General features: G+C 49.5%; 1 protein-coding gene across 8 annotated transcripts in view; it reads left to right on the top strand.

Moving 5' to 3' along the window:
* ptprsa (protein tyrosine phosphatase receptor type Sa) overlaps positions 1-19,531 on the top strand; it is a 165,375-nt gene that overhangs the window by 117,140 nt on the left and 28,704 nt on the right. For 4 of the 8 annotated variants that reach the window (XM_023843591.2, XM_023843588.2, XM_023843590.2 and 1 more), the window contains 7 exons: positions 566-710; positions 14,685-14,779; positions 15,272-15,525; positions 16,288-16,375; positions 18,157-18,384; positions 18,709-18,869; positions 19,428-19,442. In XM_023843591.2, coding sequence (XP_023699359.1) covers positions 566-710; positions 14,685-14,779; positions 15,272-15,525; positions 16,288-16,375; positions 18,157-18,384; positions 18,709-18,869; positions 19,428-19,442 — 986 coding nt within the window. Of the gene's footprint in view, positions 1-565; positions 711-6,440; positions 6,771-7,867; positions 8,062-8,779; positions 8,807-10,025; positions 10,144-13,227; positions 13,822-14,684; positions 14,780-15,271; positions 15,526-16,287; positions 16,376-18,156; positions 18,385-18,708; positions 18,870-19,427; positions 19,443-19,531 lie in introns of all 8 variants that reach the window. The other 4 variants (XM_072700004.1, XM_072700005.1, XM_023843589.2 and 1 more) reach the window with 3 other exon arrangements.

The following is a 19,531-nucleotide window of genomic DNA, read 5'->3' as shown; positions in this document are numbered from 1 at the left end:
GAATCCTCGACCAGGCACCTCTGAGGTACCTTGAGCAAGGTACCACCCCCAAGCACTGCTCCCCGGGCGCTGAATTAGCTGCCCCCTGCTATGTCACGAAAAGTCACATATGGGTTAAATGCAGAGGACACATTTCATTGTTGTGCACTGTGTGCTGTGGTCAGGGGCGGATTAACGCACAGGCTAGATATGGCTTAAGCCTAGGGGCCCCATGTGTGCCAGCCTGCAAGGGGGCCCCCATTGGCGCGGAGGGGGGCGGGGTTGGGGGGCCCACAGACTACTGTAGCCTAGGGGCCTCTGTGCACCTTAATCCGCCCTTGGCTGTGGTGTGTCAACAATGACCACTGATCACTAAATTCTTTTTTGTTAGTCATTAGAAACAAAATGCTATCCTCTGATGAGATCAAAATAAACACTGTGTTCACAGAGCTTTACAGAGCTAATATTCACTATAATAACAGTAAATCACTGGCTTATCAAAGTAATATCCATGAACTTGTATGTGATCTGCAACATTTAAAAACATGTAGAAGTCAAATGTGTTGCTTTTCTGCTCCGTCTGCAGGTGACGAAAAAGTTGGCTCCTGCCTCATCCTACATCGTCGACGGGCTGCGAGCCAACACCGACTACTCCTTCTCGCTGGCTGCCGTCTCCAAGAAGGGCATCGGGGCCTTCACCAACGAAGTCATGCAGAAGACCTCTCAAGCCAGTAAGACGCCCTGAGCTCGCCTCTCTCTGTCCTTCTCTTGGTGTCACTGCGAGAGATTTCCTCGGAGGAAAGGCGTTGTTGGGTGACAGCAAAAGCCCGATTAGAAAGTTGGCCACAGTAAACGTTAATGAAAGGTTTGCATCGTGTTTGTGTCACTTGGAAGTCTTTTGAGAACACGACGCAAAAGATGCTTTAAACATTTTAACGCATTGATTTAAATCACACAGCTTGTTGAAATTGCAAATCCCACATTTCAATTTGACTGCATTATGGACATTATCTTCAAGTGCATCCCAACCCTTTATCCCACCGATGTGAGAATCTCTGTGTTATCATGCTGAATAACAACCGGAAATAATCTTTTAATCTTAATTCTGTTAGAATATGCAGGAACAGTGAAATGGGTACATGATTTAAATTCAAATATAAATGTGTGGCAAATGTGTTGTTTGTCCGGTATATGTGTTTGAGCTGAGGTGAAAATGCATTTCTTTGCTTAGATTAATGGGCTGTGCCAGTGATTATGTTAACCGGCGAGCAGCTACAGTTCATTTTCTGACTGCAGTTGCTGTGCCTTGATGTAACACATACTATACATGTGGGGGGATTCAGGAAAGAGGAAAATTCAGGAAATTTTCCTGTGACGTTTTTATTTATTTAGGCTGCGCTGTTTTTGTTGACCGCAAGTGCACTTTTCTGCCTTGAGAATGAACTGCGCACGAGAGACTTAAATGTCACGACCCTGTGTAGATGTGCGTGCAGAGGTCTGACGAGCTGGGGGGGGAGGGCAACAAAACGATAGTCGATAATGACTGCTTCCTGAAATCCCTCATTCTGTCAGCAAACTGCAAGCCAATGAAAAGACAGGGCTGGTTTGTGTGTTTGTTCGTGATTGGACTGCCGGGCCTCTGTACGCCGCTGAGTGCAGCAGACCTGCAGGAGTCACACTGTTTCTTTTATAGGGGCTGATCAGCTGATGCCATTCTGCATAGGCTTCTCTATGGAATTATCTTTCAAAATGCTACTCAAAATAGGAGGATTGAAGGAGAGTGTTTTGTAATGAAATGCTAATAGAATACTCAGGACAGCTTCGCTTAACGAAGAAGGTGGAGGCTCAGCCATGGAAAGGTTAATTGCAGGGAATTCACCCTTTACCTCCTGCATGGACACGAACGCACAGAGTCCCTGTTAATGCAAATATTAACATCAAGTCTCTGTGATTTAATTAAAATGGGGGAAAAAATGTAGATGAGTAAAAATGTTCGTGAGTGAACCGCCGAGTCTCGTCAGATGAAGAGTTTAGACAAGCCAGCATTGTGACAGACAGCATTTAGAATAGTGCTTTGTCCCAGATTATGCGGAATACATGTGTCGGGGTTACAGTGAGCCTTGGATATGTGACTCTAGCCAAAGGCAGATGGCCGCACCCTCAGATAACACCTGTATGGTCTGAGCGGCAGGAAGCCATGTGAGGAGGTGTGAGGAGGGGTGAGGAGGTGTGAGGAGGTGTGAGGAGGTGTCGTGTAACGCTTCCCTCTTTCGTCTGGAAGCTCTGCGGGTCTTTCTGCGCTACGGTCTTTGTCATTGCACTCCTGGGCATCGAGCAGAGCAGGCAAGACCCACGCAGATGTGGCTTTGCACCCCAGTGCCTTTTATGCGTGTCTCCTACGTGCACGTGTGTGTGTGTGTGTCTGCTGTGTTTGTATGTTCCTGAACAAACCGTGTGATCCACCTTACCTCTGCTCTCAGAACAGTGACAGCTGTAAGCGAACGCCCCCCCCCCCTCCCCACTGCCCCATCTCCCTAAATCCTAACAGAAACATCTTTCCCTAGAATGTCACCCGCCTTATCATTTCTTTTCTTTTTAGCTGATTTATTTTTCTTTTTAAAATATCTCTTAGTTTGTTGTCCAGGTGAATACAGCTCAGATCACATGAGGGAGGTTGCCTGCCTGGGTCTTAAAGCGGAAGCGAGTGACAGTGAAGCATCTGCAGATACATAAACACTGTCATTCATGTTAAACTAAAGGTAAAAGTAAGTATCTCTGAAGAATGGGGGGGTATCGGAGGCTTGTTAGCCCCCTCCCAGAGCTGGCAGGATCCACACAGCGTGTGCTGAGGTCTGGTTCTCTGTCCAGCTGGTAAAGTAAGTTTAGCTAGCCGCTGCACGAATAAGCCCTGCCAGCAGAGGGCAGTCTGCCTGCAGAAAGGACATCACTGTCCCCTCAGCTAGAGGTCAGTTTTCTTTTTCCCCTCTATGGAGAAGGTAAAGAAACCAATTTCAGACCTTAGGAGTAGAATCCAACAGACAGAAACACTAAAGAGAGTGAAGCGGAACTGTGTCTCATGGACGGTACCTTAGGGAGGTAAGTTCTGGGGGTCCAGCCCGCCCTTGCCGGTGAGCAGAGTGCGGCCTGGACTCTGTCCCGCGGGGTGATAAACGAGGAAGAGCAGAGCAGGCCTACCGGACGGTCTGATTGCACCTTTTCAAATCCACGACTTTGGAAGGGGAGGTGAAAATTAGGATATGAAACTCCACCTGCATCCTGGGCTCGATGGGAGGTGGCAGCCGGAATAAGCCGAGGAGGAAGAACAGCGGGCGTGTGGCGTAAACACACTCGGAAACGTCCGAGAAGACAGAGTTGTGGGGTTTTTTTGGAGGGGGGGACATATGAAAACCACCCACCCACGGGAAATTACGCATCATGTTGTACATCTGAGTCGCACAGTGAACAGAACCCAGGCTGTCCTGCCGTCGCCCTGTAAAGATGCGGCTGCGCCCCGCTCCTCTGCCTCATTATCACTACACACCACACCGCGGCACCATGGGACCACATGCTCAACATGGGTCGACCGTGTGTGCGCTCCCCCCTCACCCAGACACACGTACACGCTCACAAGCGGCAAAAAACTGGGATGGGTGACGCCGTGAGAGTATCCGATGTAGAGTATCTACGCCGTGAGTATCCGATGGAGGCTACTCAGACGTTTCTTTGGCGGCCTGAACATCACAGCAAAGAGGAGAATGACATGTTTTATGGGTGAATATCTGTGGGATGGTCGTGTGTGTGTGTGTGTGTGTGTGTGTGCAGTGCAGTGAGTCTGGCTTTTGTTGCCACGGGGACCAGCATGACCAGGATAAAATGAAGCAGAGCAGATCCAAGCAGGTGGGTGTGCTAAAGTCAGCAGAAAGTACAGAGTGATGTGGGAAGGGGGGGGTGACAGGGGAGGGGGGGGGTCCCAGTCCTGGTCCTGGTCCTGGTCCTGGTCCTGGTCACGGTCCCCATGGCTGCTCTGCCTGCTCAGAGGGGCTGCATGCTTCAGACAGCTCAAGACAGCAACAACCCCCCCCCCCCTTAGGTGTCCAGCAGCTGGAAAGCGGGAATTCACACCACCCCTCATGATCCCATATGACAGTGGGCAGTGGCACACTGGTGTAAAGGGGGTGCATCTCACCACGGTTTGCAGGGATCTCTGCAGGGCCCTTTCCAGCACAGGCTCTAAGACATTCCCATTGTACAGATAGACATTCCCATTGTACGTCGAAGCTACCAGCAGCTGCCTCAAGTTAAAGAGCCACCTTTCAAATCTGCACATTCGGCCCCTGATCTTTATAATCACTGCAAGTTTCTAAATGTTTGTGTTTGCGCTTTGATTTGCCAGCCCCCTTGGTAAATTAATCACAGAAAGGTCTTTTTATGTCTCATGTCAGACGAACATTAACATAAGTGCTAACCCCTTAAATACAATTCAAAGATTTCTTTTTGTTTGATAAATAGGTTCTGTCCATGAATGAAAATTATTGTTTGATTTCTCTGGAGCTTATACTATTCAGTGGCTCACAAGTGGCAAGATAAAACTGGTTTAGAAAACGTGATTTGGTCGTGATTCGTCACTGCTGACGTTAGCCACGAGTATCAGTGCTGCGTCTATCAATAATTTGCGTTCCTTTCTGAGTCGTGCCTCATTTGATCTGACGTGAGGGAGGCTGTGTGGCGGCACGATCCATGTCGCACGCCTAGTCTTTCCTGTCTCATTACAAGTGTTTGAAAATTAATTCTCGACTTTAATATTTCACGGGTGCAGTTAATCTCTTGGAAAGTACAAAGCAGGATGTCTGCACGGTGAAATGTGTAACGGCTAAAAAAATTACTGCTTAAAAACTATAGCGGGTGATGGTTTGGGGAACCGCTTTGACGGACCAGTAAAATTAAGGTGCTGCTGGCTAAAATCACATGGTAACCAGTGTAGCCTTTGTACCAGTTGCATTGTAGTTAGCAGATTGTACTTGCCCAGTTTAGCTCTTTCTGGTATAAATATAAAAATTCTATTAGGTAAGATTAGATGTTAAAAAGAGATCAAATATTAAGTATTATTCGTTATGGACCTTTGGCCAGAATTTTATTTTTCCACAGTCTATTTGTACACAAACAACCACTGTAACTTCTGCTCTGAATCTGAGACACGCTGTTGGATAGAAATCGAGACGTATGTGAAGGCTCCCAGTACGCAGAGAGGACGTGTGTGGATTCCCAGTCTAACTCCCATTCCCGCTGTGCTGGACACCACGGTCCACGGGACCGGCGGAAGGGATGGTTCTGAGGCAAAGGGTCGGCCCCCTCTCTCCGATCACATGACCGCGGCAGTTAGACCCGCCTGTGGTGGGGATCTCTGCCTTCAGGCTGAATTATCCCTGGGACAATTCAGGATATGTAGCTGTGATTTTCAGGAGAGAGGGGTCTCACTCGCACCGGCCCATGGGGGGGCTGTTCTTATTCTGACCGGTTTCTGGTGTTAAGAAAGTCTTTAGGAGTTAGTGTCTGACAGAAGCCAGGTATGTATAAATGCAGGGGCTTCCTGCCACTTGCAGCTTATTGTATTTTCTTTATGCTTGAACTCCTGTATCATTATTTGGAAGTTTACTTTTCATCCATGTCATTTGAGTTTCTTTTTCCCTCCTCTTCCAGTTCATCGATGTTTTATTTTAATTTAGCTTTTGCTTCGTTGTTATTTAAGTATATTCTTGTACATTTATTTTCCAAGCCTCCATCCTAAACAAAACATAAAAACCGTCCTGATTAACTGGGCTAATTTAAAAGGCTGTAATTAACGTATATGAAGCCATCTTAAATCAAAGCATTGTTTTTCTCTCTAAGCACCAGTGCCTTAATTTAAGGCTTTTGCATATATATATGAAGGGAGACAGCCGTATTTGTTCTGGTGTAAATTGAAAAGTGCCATTTGCTCGCACTTATTCTCTTCATTGCGGCTGCCAGGCCAGACTTTGCTATGCCACATGCACAGTCTCGCTGCCTTAACATCCCCGGCGGAGAGCACAGCCTCTCAGCTGCCAGGCAGCTGGCCTCTGGGTTCTCTTACACTAAATCCCCCCCCCAGGCCTCATCCCCCCCGAGAGGCAGCCCCTCCTGATGCCATAAGAGTGATCTGTTGTTTCGAAAGCCGGCTGTGATCCAGAAGACACCATTTGCATCGTCATTATGCATTTTCTGTTTTCATTACCCTTTTCATTTGCATTTGTCCTATGAGTCAGACCCCAGATTTTCTCTTCTTTTTCATTCTTTCTTTTCTCTCCCCCTTGAGTTGTTTTTCGCTCCTTTTTTCATTTTCTTTATCTCTTCCATGTTTTGTTTCTTTCACCCCGTTCACCCCTCTTTCACTTTCCACTTGCCCTTGAACCCCTCCCCCCCCACACCTCTCTTCACCTGACCAGAGCCCTCCACCCCCCCCCAAGACGTTAAGTGCACCAGCCCCAGCTCCACCACCCTGCTGGTAAGTTGGCGCCCCCCACCTGCAGAGAGCCAGAATGGCGCCCTGGTGGGGTACTCGGTGCGCTACCAGGCGGCGGGAGCCGAGGCCGGCGCCGGGCCTCTGGACGAGCCCGCCGGGCCCCTGGACGAGCCTGCCGTGGCCCCGACCTCCGAGCAGCTCCTCCTCCAGGGGCTGGAGAAGTGGACTGAGTACCAAGTGACAGTGGCGGCCTTCACCTCCATGGGGTCGGGGCCGGAGAGCCAGCCGCTGCTGTGCCGCACTGACGAGGACGGTACGAATGCCCATCATCCTCTTCGAGTTTGGGTTCGCCGGGGTCCATCATCCACAGCGGCTAAAACTGTGAAAAATGAGCTTGCAGTCAACACCTACCCCCAGCTCCAGCTCCCCGGGGGAAGTTCAGTTAGTAGGTTCTGTGGGGGGGGGGGGGGGCTGACATGTGAGGCCTCCTCGAGCTGCATCATGAAGGCCGACGTTTGGCAAACAGGTTCTAAGAGAAAATTTCCAAAACTCACACAGTCCATTTTTCTGCAGCTTCGGCAGTAAGACCACTAATGACCTAAAGTCAGGAGACGGCTCACGTCGTGAAGATATGAACATGATGGGGAGTAATGGGGGAAGAGAGCTCCCCCGCTACTGAGTTTGCCAAGGGGCGGTGGGGGGGGGGGGGGAGAGACCAAAATGTGTACAACAATACAGAAAAACTCTCATGTATTTCGGACTCAATACAGGGGATGGCATTCTATTTATAGATGAGACAATCCCATAATAAACAGGACAGTTGGTAACTACACTCCCAGTGGACCAGTACCAATAGTTAGATTACCAGTCCTCATGTAATCCAACATAAAAGACCTTTCATTAAATTACCAAAACTCAACAGTTCCACAGAAATTTTCTCGTGGACTGAGTGAGTTCTGGAAGTTTGCTCCTCAGTCAGTCTCGGGATTTAATAATATAGTCAGTAACACTTTTATGGATGGGGCACTAATGCTTAGTAAAAACTGAATTACTACAGATGTACAAATCATGAACAAATCGTGAACAACTATAGTCACTACTTGACATAAAAGATGCATCATGATTCATTAATGATGAACAAACATGAGATCAGTATTTCACTTGTGTTATTCATGACTTGTTCCTTCAGTAGTTCACAGAATTAATTAAAGGTTTACAGAGTTAATAGATATAGTAACAAATATGTAGTAACTGCATAGGATAAAACATGCATCACGATTCCTTAGTGATAATTAGTATGAGATCAGTATGTAACTAAGACTTTGTGATTAACTAAAACTCTGCACAATGTTTGTGTTTTGTGCCACTTTGCCTATGTGACAGCTAGGGGGCGCTTTTCTCTCCCCACAGTGCCGGGGGCCCCACCTCGCCGCGTGGAGGTGGAGGCCCTCAACTCTACAGCGCTCAGGGTGTCGTGGCGCTCGCTGCCCCCCGGGCGGCAACACGGCCAGATCCGCGGCTACCAGGTGCACTACGTGCGCGTGGAGAACCGGGAATCTCGCGGGCCGCCGCTCATCAGGGACGTCATGCTCGCGGACGCACAGGTGAGCCGCCATGCCCGGCAGCCCCCACTGCACCCCCGAGCCGTGTCCCTTTCAGAGGACGTCAAACACACAGCTAGACGTTATCCAACCCGCTCGCTGCTGCGTTGCTGATAAGCGCAGGGTGACTATATTTCCTCATTCCTGCTTCCTGTTGCCTTCTATCAGCACTATGAATTTCCTCCAAAATAAGGAATCAGTGAGAGACTCGGCACTCGAAGGCACCGGCAAAGCTGTTCACTCGTGTACTGGAATGAAACCCGGGAATTTAAAGCATGTAAAATATCGCCATCAATTTTGACTTTTTCTTCCCAAACAGCGTCAGTGCTCTCACTAGGATTGTATCCTATTTGTACACTCAAAGCAACACACCTTTATGTAACATTTTAGACACGTTACAACTTAAACTACGTTAAAACTTTATTAGCGATAGCGATGTTTTTGATTTCTCCGATTCTTCGTTTGCCTCCTTTGGCAAAGGCAGGGCCGCCGTTTCTGCTTCTCACTGGATGTTTGGCTAGCCTACCAGCGGCTTCCCTCCCGTATTCCTGCTTTTCTTGAATGATGCCTTACGATGCTCCCTTTCCTGTTCTTTCTGCTGTTTTGCACTAAGACCTGTTTTGCTGCTCCAGATTAATTTCCCCTGGCAGCCTATCTCACCCTCTACTTTCTCTCCCTTCTTTTTCATCTCCCTCATGCTCTTCCTCTGGGGGGGGGTTAGTGGGAAACAGACGATACAGCTGAATATGTGAGTACAGAGTGCCCCCCCGTTCTCCGCCATTGCCACTGCATATTGCATCACCGCTCGTATTTACGGACACGAGTGAGGCTCTCGCAGTAATCCCATTCATTAACATTATCACGTCCAATTATGGCGCATTTGTTCAGTGATCTCTACTGACATGCTTTAGCGTTCAGGCCTACAGAAGCCGCTGCTCATGGCCCAGCACAAAGAGCTAAGTGCCGAGCCGGGTCTGATCCCCTTCAGTAGCTCCCAGCAGATAATGCACATTGGCAGTGAGGAATGATGCAGGGTGATGCAATACCTACAGTCGCTTGTGCCTTGGCTGCAATCTGTCTCTGACTGCTTTCCCTCTGTTCGTGACCGTGTAGCTTTCAGTGTGAGTGGGCGCCCCTGGTGGCGGGTTTGGACACTGCAACAAGCAGCTGTAGTCACTTATTACCATTATATTGACTCTTCACGTGCAATATTTTCACGTGCATGTTGTAATGCCCACTGAATGAAAAATTCTCCAAGAACATATTAGCTTTTACATATGGGTAAACAAGTTTGTGGGTTCCATTTTACAGATTTTTTATGACTTTTTAATGACCACTCTTTCTGTGGTTTTGCATGCTGGATTTTACACAAGACACCAGTAATGTTCAATCCCGTTGTCAGCTCAACATGACCCTGTATCTCTGTCTTTTCATTAGACCCCTTTTGTAGAAAAAATGCCTGTAATGGCAATAACCTATAATGATGTTAACAAAGACTTATACACAAGGTAAATATAGTCTTATATGAAAATTGCACGAACATGGCCCATTTCCTGAAACGGCTTGTCCTATTCTGGGCTGCATTGGGTCCAGAGCCAAACGGCACACCACAGGATCAACCCAGGATGGGGTGCCAACCCATCACAGGGCACACTCACACATCTACGGGCGATTTGGCAACTGCACTTAACCTCAGCATGTTTTTGGGCTGTGGGGAGGGGGGGGGGGAAACTGGAGTACCTGGAATATACCCCAGAACAACATGGGGAGAACATACAAGCACACATAATCAGGGCAGAGACTCAAATGGTGCACTAATGGTGCAAGGCCACCCCAAGAAGGTAGTCAAGAGATAATAACGGAAATGTTGGGTTAAAGCGCATGGAAAGGGGTTAAATGAGAGGTTTAATGGCACCTTGGGAGCTCGGACGGCTTGCATGTGACTGAGTGCTGTGTCTTGCCCGCAGGAGATGGTCATAGGGGGACTGCAGCCTGAGACCACCTACTCCATAACTGTGGCAGCCTACACCACTAAAGGAGATGGAATACGGAGCAAGCCCAAGCTGGTGGTGACGAAGGGCACAGGTCAGCGACGCGGCGTTAGCAGGGGAGCTAAACCCTGGCATGCGGGCACCAGCAAGCGCTGCGCTCCTTTGCCTTATGCTCTGTGTGCACAGCAGAAAAAGCAAGGTACAGCCATAACAGGTAATAATTTAGGTAGCACTCCATATCAACATCAGAACTGCGTGGTATTTGTCAGGTAGTTTCCATTATAGTTTATAAAAACCAAAGTACAGTGAGAAGGTAATGTGTGTCACTGCTCCACATGTCAGTGTACCGTGTAGAGCAAGTAGGGGATGCTACATAGTGACATCTCATGCTGGTGCTTATTACTCAACCTGCCGTTTCTCACTCGTACAGACATATGGTAAATGTTCCCAGGTACAAAATGGCCCACTTCCTCCTTGCTAATGGAAGAAATTAAACGTCCCTGTCACTGGGTCTTGTAAATGACCACCAAAACCCCTGTCTGTCGTCATTATTGGGCATTACAATATGGATCCTTCCATAAATCCACCGCAATCGCTCACCCTCCATAGGATGGACTTTAGTGATTAGTGTGATGACACACAGGAAGATGGAGAGAGACTACACGAGATAAGGTTGCGCCAACAGCAGAAAGAGAATCTCCCTGTGGTTTGACATTGGAGGATTTGGGGGAGAAGGCAGGCCTTGTGCTGACTTGCTGGAGTCTTGTAGGGTTTTTTTTGCTTCTTTGAGGTTAACGTGCTTTTAGGCCACATTTAGGCCTTGGAGATGAATGTAGTTTTCAGCTCAGGTTAGTCTAAGCCTTCCGGCAGCTTGCACTAAGTGTAGCGAGCGTGAACGTTAGAAAACTCAGCGAGCATGAAGCTCCCTCGAAGCCAGGCTCAAAGAGGTTGTCAGGTATATAATGTACGGCTGTTTGGACTCAGCGCTTCTCCAGACTTTAACCCCCCCCCCCCCCCGACAGGGGCTTGAGCTTGACAGGTATGCCTATCGCAGGTGTCACGGTATGACAATGGTGGAAAGGCAGCCTGTCACTCTCCCCTGCAGCCAGGCACAGTGACTGCGGCGCCCAGGTCGTTGACATCACTCTTCAAAGGAGCATTTTCCCTTTTCCCGCCACGCCAGAAAAATGGCTTAAGCTCGAAATAAATAAATAACTGAATAATGACGTGAAAATGACTTAGGCCTACTTAGGTAAAGAGCTGCGCGGCCTTTCATGTGACAGTGTCGGGGTGCGCTTTGGCCACGGGCCCCAGTAATCACTCCAGACAGTTTCACGCTCCTTTTCCGGAGCGTTCTGCTGTCAGACAACTTAAGCAGAAGCCCTGCAATATTGATAAGACCAGCTTCCTTTTGAGTGTTTATAGGCACGCTGACTGCGGTCCCCACACTGCTGTGGCTACACACACACACACGCACTCACCGGAGCCACCTGTGACACCCCAGACCCAATCCTCTCATCTCAGCTGTCAGTATGGGCAGCTCCCCTCCCTTTTTTGGGAGCAGATTGCAAGCTGGCAGTACTGTACGTAGAGAGTTCTGATCAGGAGAACTTGGACTGTCTGGCACGCTCTGGGAGAAGGCCGTCTGGACTCCATGCAGGTCCCTAGACCCCAGGACTGCTCCCTCTTTAATTAGGGTACTTAGTATCTGGGAAACCCACTGACTTCTCTGCCAAGGACCTGCCACCTAAGTGAAACATTTATGGGTAATGATTATTTAAAATTAGCCTTAGAATCTGTGGCTCGTTTGACTGGGCAGAAACCGGGAGCTATAGATCATCACGACCTTTACTGTCAAATGCCAAGCCTCAGACAATGTTCTTCAGATGACTGAATTATGAATATGGGTGGCATTTTCAATTATATTTGCCCTGTAATATTTCCAGGTTCTGCTCTTGCTCTGATGGCATTAATTTGGTAGGAAATGCCGTGGGTCGTTTCTGCAGTGCCCAGCACCTGGAGTGGCACTCTAAGCCCTGCCAATAAGTCGCTGCAGCAAGTTAATCGCCAGAAAGTTCAAGGTTATTATTATGTGCTGTTTTTTTTCTCCCTGAGTGAAGCGGCCCTCTCTTCACCTCACTGTCTCTGGAGATGAGGAGGCCAGACACAGAAGGTAGAAGGGAATTAGGCGGCAGGCGGGGGAACGGAGACGGGGACGGGGCAGGCGACAGACGGAGGGGAAATAAACGCGGAACTCGATCCCATTTCAATCAGCGGCGTGTGTCAACAGCGGCCATTAATACCTGTGCTGATGGGAAACGTGTCCATGGTCCCTCTGGGAGGGATTGAGAGCGGCGCCGTTGGGGGAAGGGTGGGGGTTAATAAAGGAGGCGGTCACTATCCTCAGCCCCCCCACAACCTCCATTCAGCGCAGCAGATTGAACTGCGTCCCCGTCCCCTTCACCGCCCCTCCCCCTGCTGGTCCCGGAGATGCGCTCACTCCGGTGCTGCTTATCAGCGGGCCTCCCTCTGAGCCCGCCAGAGCCACGCGGCGTCGCGGTATCAGACATCTGCCCCGTAGCGACGCCTCCGGGCCGGTCGTGTCGATAACCTGCTTCGGAACGTCACCTTCAGAGCGTGTTGTGCCTTCGGATGCTAAGCGGGCTAATGGGATGGCAGGAGGCCGCTGCTGGGGGGGCCCCGCTGCTGGGGGGGCCCCGCTGCTGGGGGGGCCCCGCTGCTGGGGGGGCCCCGCTGCCGCTCGCTCCTACACGCTCGCTACTTTGCGTTGGCATCACAAGCCGCTGTGGGGGAGTCCAGCTGTCTGCCATCAGAGATCTCCTGTGGAGGTTCATGCTGAGTGTTAAATTTGGAGATTGGGAGACTAGAACACATGCTGTCAGGGTCCTGGTGTGGAGCAAAGGGAGTTTGTCTGTCACTTTTTCAGTCGGGGGTGTGGTGCTTCTCAAAGTACATCTACACATCGCAGACCCATTCTGCTGAACAGGCTTTGATCTGCACTGAGAGGACACTTAATGCGGTGCTCCAGCCCCTTTGGGCCGGGATGGGCGCTGCCCGGTCAGGGCCAGAAGTTTTACAGCTACAGTTCATTGCTTTCCAAGTGTAAAACAGGAAATGCTTCACACAATAAAATCTCTTCTCGTGTTGCTGCCAACAGTCCCCGGCCCGCCCCGCCTGTCTGCCCGGCACAATGCAGAAACCACGGTGCTGGTGAATTGGCAGACCCCGGACGCCACATTTCCGGGGCTCGAGCTCCTGGGATACCGACTGCAGTTCGGCCGCAAGGACGTCACCCCTCCGACTGTCTTGGAGTTTGCGCCTCGGGTGCGGGAGTACGTGCTGAATGAAGTGCACCGCGGAGCCACCTACGAGTTCCGGCTGTCGGCCAAGAGCCGCTCTGGCTTCGGAGAGGAGGCTCTGCAGGAAATCGCTATCCCGGAGGCGGCGCCCCGCGGCCCCCCGCGCATCATACAGGGTTCTGACGTTACCTGCTGCTCCGTGCGGTTCTCCTGGCTGCCCCCGGACCTAGCAGAACGCAACGGCGCCATCACGGAATACACGGTGGCCTACGGGGAGGCAGGTAGTGCCGGGAAGCCTCGGGAACTGACTCTGCCGGCCACGGAGACCAGCCACACTATCGGCGGCCTGAGTCCCGGCTCCGCCTACGACGTCAAAATACGTGCGCACACCAGAGTAGGTGCGGGGCCCTACAGCCTGCCGGCGCGGTACCGGACCGCAGCCTTTCAGACAGGTAGGGCCTGCTGGTTTCTTTTCATGGGAGCAAACAAAAAAAAAAAAAAAACAAATCAAAATGAGAGAAAAACAAGGCCAGCACCAGCACCGACATACGAACGAGCAGACAGTTTGCTGAGGACACTCACTTCCCTAACCTAAAGGTAAAAGTCAGTAAGCGATAGGCCCCAGTGGAGAGCCACCTCCAAGGTAAGTGGGGAACAGACAGCCAGTGATGCAGGCAGCACACGCAGTCAGGCCGCCTCGTACCCGTAGCTCCGCCAAGGTAGGCCTTTCTCATTTTATCACCTCAGTCAGGGTTTATTGCTTTGTTTCTGTTATTTTGGGTTCATTTTAAAGCCCATACCACCTCCCTCCCCCCGCCTCCTCTTCCTCCCCCTCTTCACACCAGGGTGTGCATGGCATCCCAGGATGCACTGCTCAGAGCTGCCGGCATGCTGGGTTTTGTACACTCTCTGTCCCTGCCAAAGCCCTTGTCGGTAGCACCCGTCCAAGCTCATGCCTCCAGGTCCATTCCAGCAGGATAAAACAGGCGCAGGGCCGACACTGACTTAGATCTGGGTTGGGTAGGGAAACACACTGGAGTGTGCCTGCCACTAGGGGGCAGCAGTGAGCATCTGTTCTCTGTGGGTCTGTGTCCCTGAGTCGTGTGTCGTGTGTTTAACCTGCTGCCCTTCTGCCCTCACAGTGGCCACTGCTGCTCGCGTCAGGGAAATCCTCTTGGGCCATTAACTGAAACACCTTCATATTTCCTCTCTGCATCCCCCTCCCCTTCTCCAGAGTGGGAAAAAAAAAAAAACATTAAAAGAGCTTTTTAAAAGTTTTTATTTTTCAATTTCTCTGTTTTTGTGTTCCCCGCAGATGTTCCGAAGAACTTCACGGTGAAATTTGTTACCAAGACAACAGTGTTGTTGATGTGGAAGTTTCCGGAAAGCCGGCACCCATTTCGATGCAGTGTAAGTGTGGAGGGTGAAGTTGGAAGGCAGGACTCCCTGCGGACAAACAGATCGAAACCTCAGATTAGACTTGCAGCAGAAAAAACTAAATTAAAATTACAGCAGAATAACAAACACTTGTGCATATTTCCCAGATGTTCCTTGATAATCTAAATCTTCCTTTTTTTCAATAAACTTTTTCATCACAGTGCTGCGTCAACATAACTTTCCAAATAAACTGAATGTTCAGCAACATTTTAAGTGAGTCTAACGGTGTCTTTCTCAAACAAATAAATGAATCCCCCAAATCTCCCATCTCTGCTTAGTGTGCTGGGATTTAATGAGGTTTTATTGTATTTCACAGTTAATTTTCTTCGATGACTTTATTTACAGCTGTCTGTCCACCGTACATTAAGTGGGCATCTCGCTCAGGGTGCGTTACTCTAGCTGGGCAGCGGTTTGTTTTAACCCGCAGCCCCGATTCTGATTTGGTTTCTGCACCCACCTTTACAGGTGGAGTACAACCGGCAGAAGATGGAAGTGGATGCGAGGGCGACGAAAGTGCTGATCACCAGCCTGAGGCCCAACACCACCTACGACTTCAGGATCACCTGCCAAGAGGATAATGTCGGGGGGCTGCGGCACCGCGTCGTGGCCAGAACCGCCCCCCCCATCCCGGTCAAGAAGCCAGAGATAGATCTCGGCCGCGAGCCAGACAACACGATCTCCGTTGTGTTTCCATCTCTGGAGGCCAAGGACATGATAAGGTCACAAAGAGAAACACACACCCAAACACAGACAAAGCATTACAAGGGCACAGATACAGCCCTATAGACAAACTGTAATTCTGCATGTTACATCTAACCAATACCAATAACTGAAAACACTATCTACACAAGATGTGCAGCGCTCACAGAAAGTGTTGTGATGCTCACTAAATTCAGTAAAAATGTTGCAAATGTATTGTTTTTATAACAAAAGTCACTACTTTGTTCGTTTGTGTACAAAAAAAAACATATATCACATTAGACACAACTGGAACACATTCATTTCAAGTACTAATAAACTGACCCAAATTATAGTTCTGAAAGAGCTGTTCTGAATTAATAACACCTTTGCTGCAAAAACATAAAAAAACAAACATTTGTGTTTAGTATCCCTTTGGGAACCAATGAATACAACTGCAATTAATAGCTAAATTGCAAGAACAGAACTGAATGAATCGGTCAAAAAAAATTGTGATCCTTAATGAAAAGAAAACGTCTGTACGGAAGATATGTGCAAGTATGTTAAACACTGATTATCAACGGACTTTTGTTATGAAACCAGTAAATTTGCAACATTATTACAGAATTAAGCAAAGCCTCCCAAAACTTTTTGTGAGCAGTATATGATTTTGACTTTAATTATTAAGCATTACTTTAAAAGAAAATTATACACTATACAATTATATACTCCAAATATACTACATGCAAAATATGTGCATTTTGGGTGTCTGTGAAAAGAGACTGACTGTGTTGTGGCCACAGGAACATCTATGTGGTGGTGGTTCCCCTGAAGAAGGGCCGGGGACCGATCAGGAACATAAAGAACCCAGACGAGATGGACCTGGATGAGGTGAGCAGTGGGAGAATGGAGCCTGCGGATGAAACTGGGAGGTAGCAGATCCATCGTAGAGAGCTGAGACAGACCCCTCACAGAGAGCTGAGGCAGATCCCTCATAGAGAGCTGATGCAGATCCCTCACAGAGAGCTGAGGCATATCCCTCACAGAGAGCTGAGACGGACCCCTCATAGAGAGCTGATGCAGATCCCTCACAGAGAGCTGATGCAGATCCCTCACAGAGAGCTGATGCAGATCCCTCACAGAGAGCTGAGGCGGACCCCTCACAGAGAGCTGATGCAGATCCCTCACAGAGAGCTGAGGCGGACCCCTCACAGAGAGCTGATGCAGATCCCTCACAGAGAGCTGAGGCGGACCCCTCACAGAGAGCTGATGCAGATCCCTCACAGAGAGCTGAGGCGGACCCCTCATAGAGAGCTGATGCGGATCCCTCACAGAGAGCTGAGGCGGACCCCTCATAGAGAGCTGATGCAGATCCCTCACAGAGAGCTGAGGCGGACCCCTCATAGAGAGCTGATGCAGATCCCTCACAGAGAGCTGAGGCGGACCCCTCACAGAGAGCTGATGCAGATCCCTCACAGAGAGCTGAGGCGGACCCCTCATAGAGAGCTGATGCAGATCCCTCACAGAGAGCTGAGGCGGACCCCTCACAGAGAGCTGATGCAGATCCCTCACAGAGAGCTGAGGCGGACCCCTCACAGAGAGCTGATGCAGATCCCTCACAGAGAGCTGAGGCGGACCCCTCATAGAGAGCTGATGCAGATCCCTCACAGAGAGCTGATGCAGATCCCTCACAGAGAGCTGAGGCGGACCCCTCATAGAGAGCTGATGCAGATCCCTCACAGAGAGCTGATGCAGATCCCTCACAGAGAGCTGAGGCGGACCCCTCATAGAGAGCTGATGCAGATCCCTCACAGAGAGCTGATGCAGATCCCTCACAGAGAGCTGAGGCGGACCCCTCACAGAGAGCTGATGCAGATCCCTCACAGAGAGCTGAGGCGGACCCCTCATAGAGAGCTGATGCAGATCCCTCACAGAGAGCTGAGGCGGACCCCTCACAGAGAGCTGATGCAGATCCCTCACAGAGAGCTGAGGCGGACCCCTCACAGAGAGCTGATGCAGATCCCTCACAGAGAGCTGAGGCGGACCCCTCATAGAGAGCTGAGAGATCCGTCTTGGAGAGCTGAGACAGATCTCTAACAGAATCTTGAATGTGCAGTCATATTAATTCCAGTTGTTACCTCTTTCACCCTGTTTCATATTGACGATTTTCTAGTCCTTTAAAACATAATCAAACCTCAACTAGTCAATGGAAAAGAATATATACAGGAAATGAGAATAGTGATAAATGTGAAAAAACATGAGGTAAATGAAACAAAAAACAAGAAATCTGTGTAGAGTTGGAGCAACATCATGGTCATTCCTCGGGGCAGAAAGATGGAAGGATTTACACTGGCAATGTAAAAATGTCCCTCATGCCTTGTCCTGCAGAGAATTGCATTTCTCTACCCAATCACGCTCGGGCGATTGCTTAGTCTCAACGGATGACCTTGCAGTGTGATCAGTCAGGAGCTATTGGCATCAGAATTAGTGTCATTTCATTTCAGCATTTTTAAAAAAACAAATCAGCTTATTCATTCTGGCCTGTTGCCAGTAGCTGTGCTGGTGACTAAGCTGAGAGAATGACTGAAAGGGGCCCAAATCGCTGTGCTGACGTAGCTCTGTTGTCCCAAAAACTTTGTTGATTTAGTTTCATTTCCTCCCACCGTGTTCAGCTGCTGAAGGACGTCAGTCAGAAGACGCCGCACGGTCGCAGCAGCCGTCACCGGAGGCAGCTGGACACACGCAAGCCCTACATCGCTGCCTGCTTCAAGCCCATCGCCATGCCCAGCTCCTTAACCCTGGGCAACCAGGTGGATTACAACGGCTACCAGAACAGGGTCCTCGAACCCGGGCAGGAGTACGTTGTCTTCCTTCTGGCGGAGCTGAACACCACTGCCGGGGTAAATGATGTAGATTCGACCGTTTCTTCTTTTCTGCCCACGCACATATGCACACACCAAACAGGGCAAGTTTTCTAATGTAGGCAATGGGACAGGAGGAGATGGGTAAAAAAGATGGAAAAAATGAATCACAAACTGGGAACTGAGCCTAGAGGACAGAGTATGGATGTAGACAACACTAAATAATTCATAATCTACTTATTCATACTATTTGGCCAGTTGCATATATTTGCTAGACAGAGAGTCCTGGCTGATGGTCCGTCTTCCCACGCGAGAAATTTCAGACATGGCTGCCACTCTGCCTCCTATCTTGCCGTTATTCAGAGGATGTTCGTGTCCAGCCCCTACACGGACAGCATCATTGCCCCCGACGTGGATCCGCGGCCCATAGACACGGGAGGGGACGGGCTGATTTGGGTGGTGGGGCCCGTCCTGGCCGTGGTCTTCATCATTTGTATTGTCATTGCCATTCTGCTTTACAAGAAGTGAGTATGCACAACACGCTGTGAGTATTCACAACGACCTAGCTGAGGAGTTTGTATTTTCGGTCCCTGCCCTTGGGCTGATAGAAAAGAGCTCTCCACTTCTTCGTATTTGAAAGCTATAGTCAACAATATGTAATCCCAAGAGGCCTGCATGAGAATGTGTAAAAAGTTTGGCATGGGTGAATACTTAGATTGGAGGCATCTCTGAAGAAGAGGCTCCCTTAATGTCAAAAGGCCTCCTCTGCTCCTGGCCTCCGTGCTGGGGGGGTGGGGCAGCCTCTCTGCTCATCCCCCACACCACGTGCCAGTCCTGCTGATTGTATTTCCGTGACTTGCCCTTGACCCTCAGCTCCTCCAGCTCGCGTTCTTTGCTGGGATCGGTTTGTGTCTCTGCGGGGCCGGCTTCGCTCTCCGACAAGCTGATCCTAATGCAGATAGGCTTTTTCCGGCGCTGCTCTGCTCTCCTGCGAATTAAAATGGTCTTTATTGATTTCTGGCTTCCTTCCTTTGTTTCTTTCCTTTCATGTTTTTACTTCGGTCCCCCACTTTCTATGGAAGCAGTAAACCTGACAGGTAAGGCTTAGCCAAAGTTTATTGTTGCTTTTCAGAATGAGGACCAAAACGAATGGTCTCAGAATAAATTACTACGTTCCTGATGTATT

Source organism: Paramormyrops kingsleyae, chromosome 15, assembly GCF_048594095.1.
Source record: "Paramormyrops kingsleyae isolate MSU_618 chromosome 15, PKINGS_0.4, whole genome shotgun sequence".
Classification (NCBI taxonomy): domain Eukaryota; kingdom Metazoa; phylum Chordata; class Actinopteri; order Osteoglossiformes; family Mormyridae; genus Paramormyrops; species Paramormyrops kingsleyae.
This window is presented reverse-complemented; position numbering and strand designations above follow the sequence as displayed.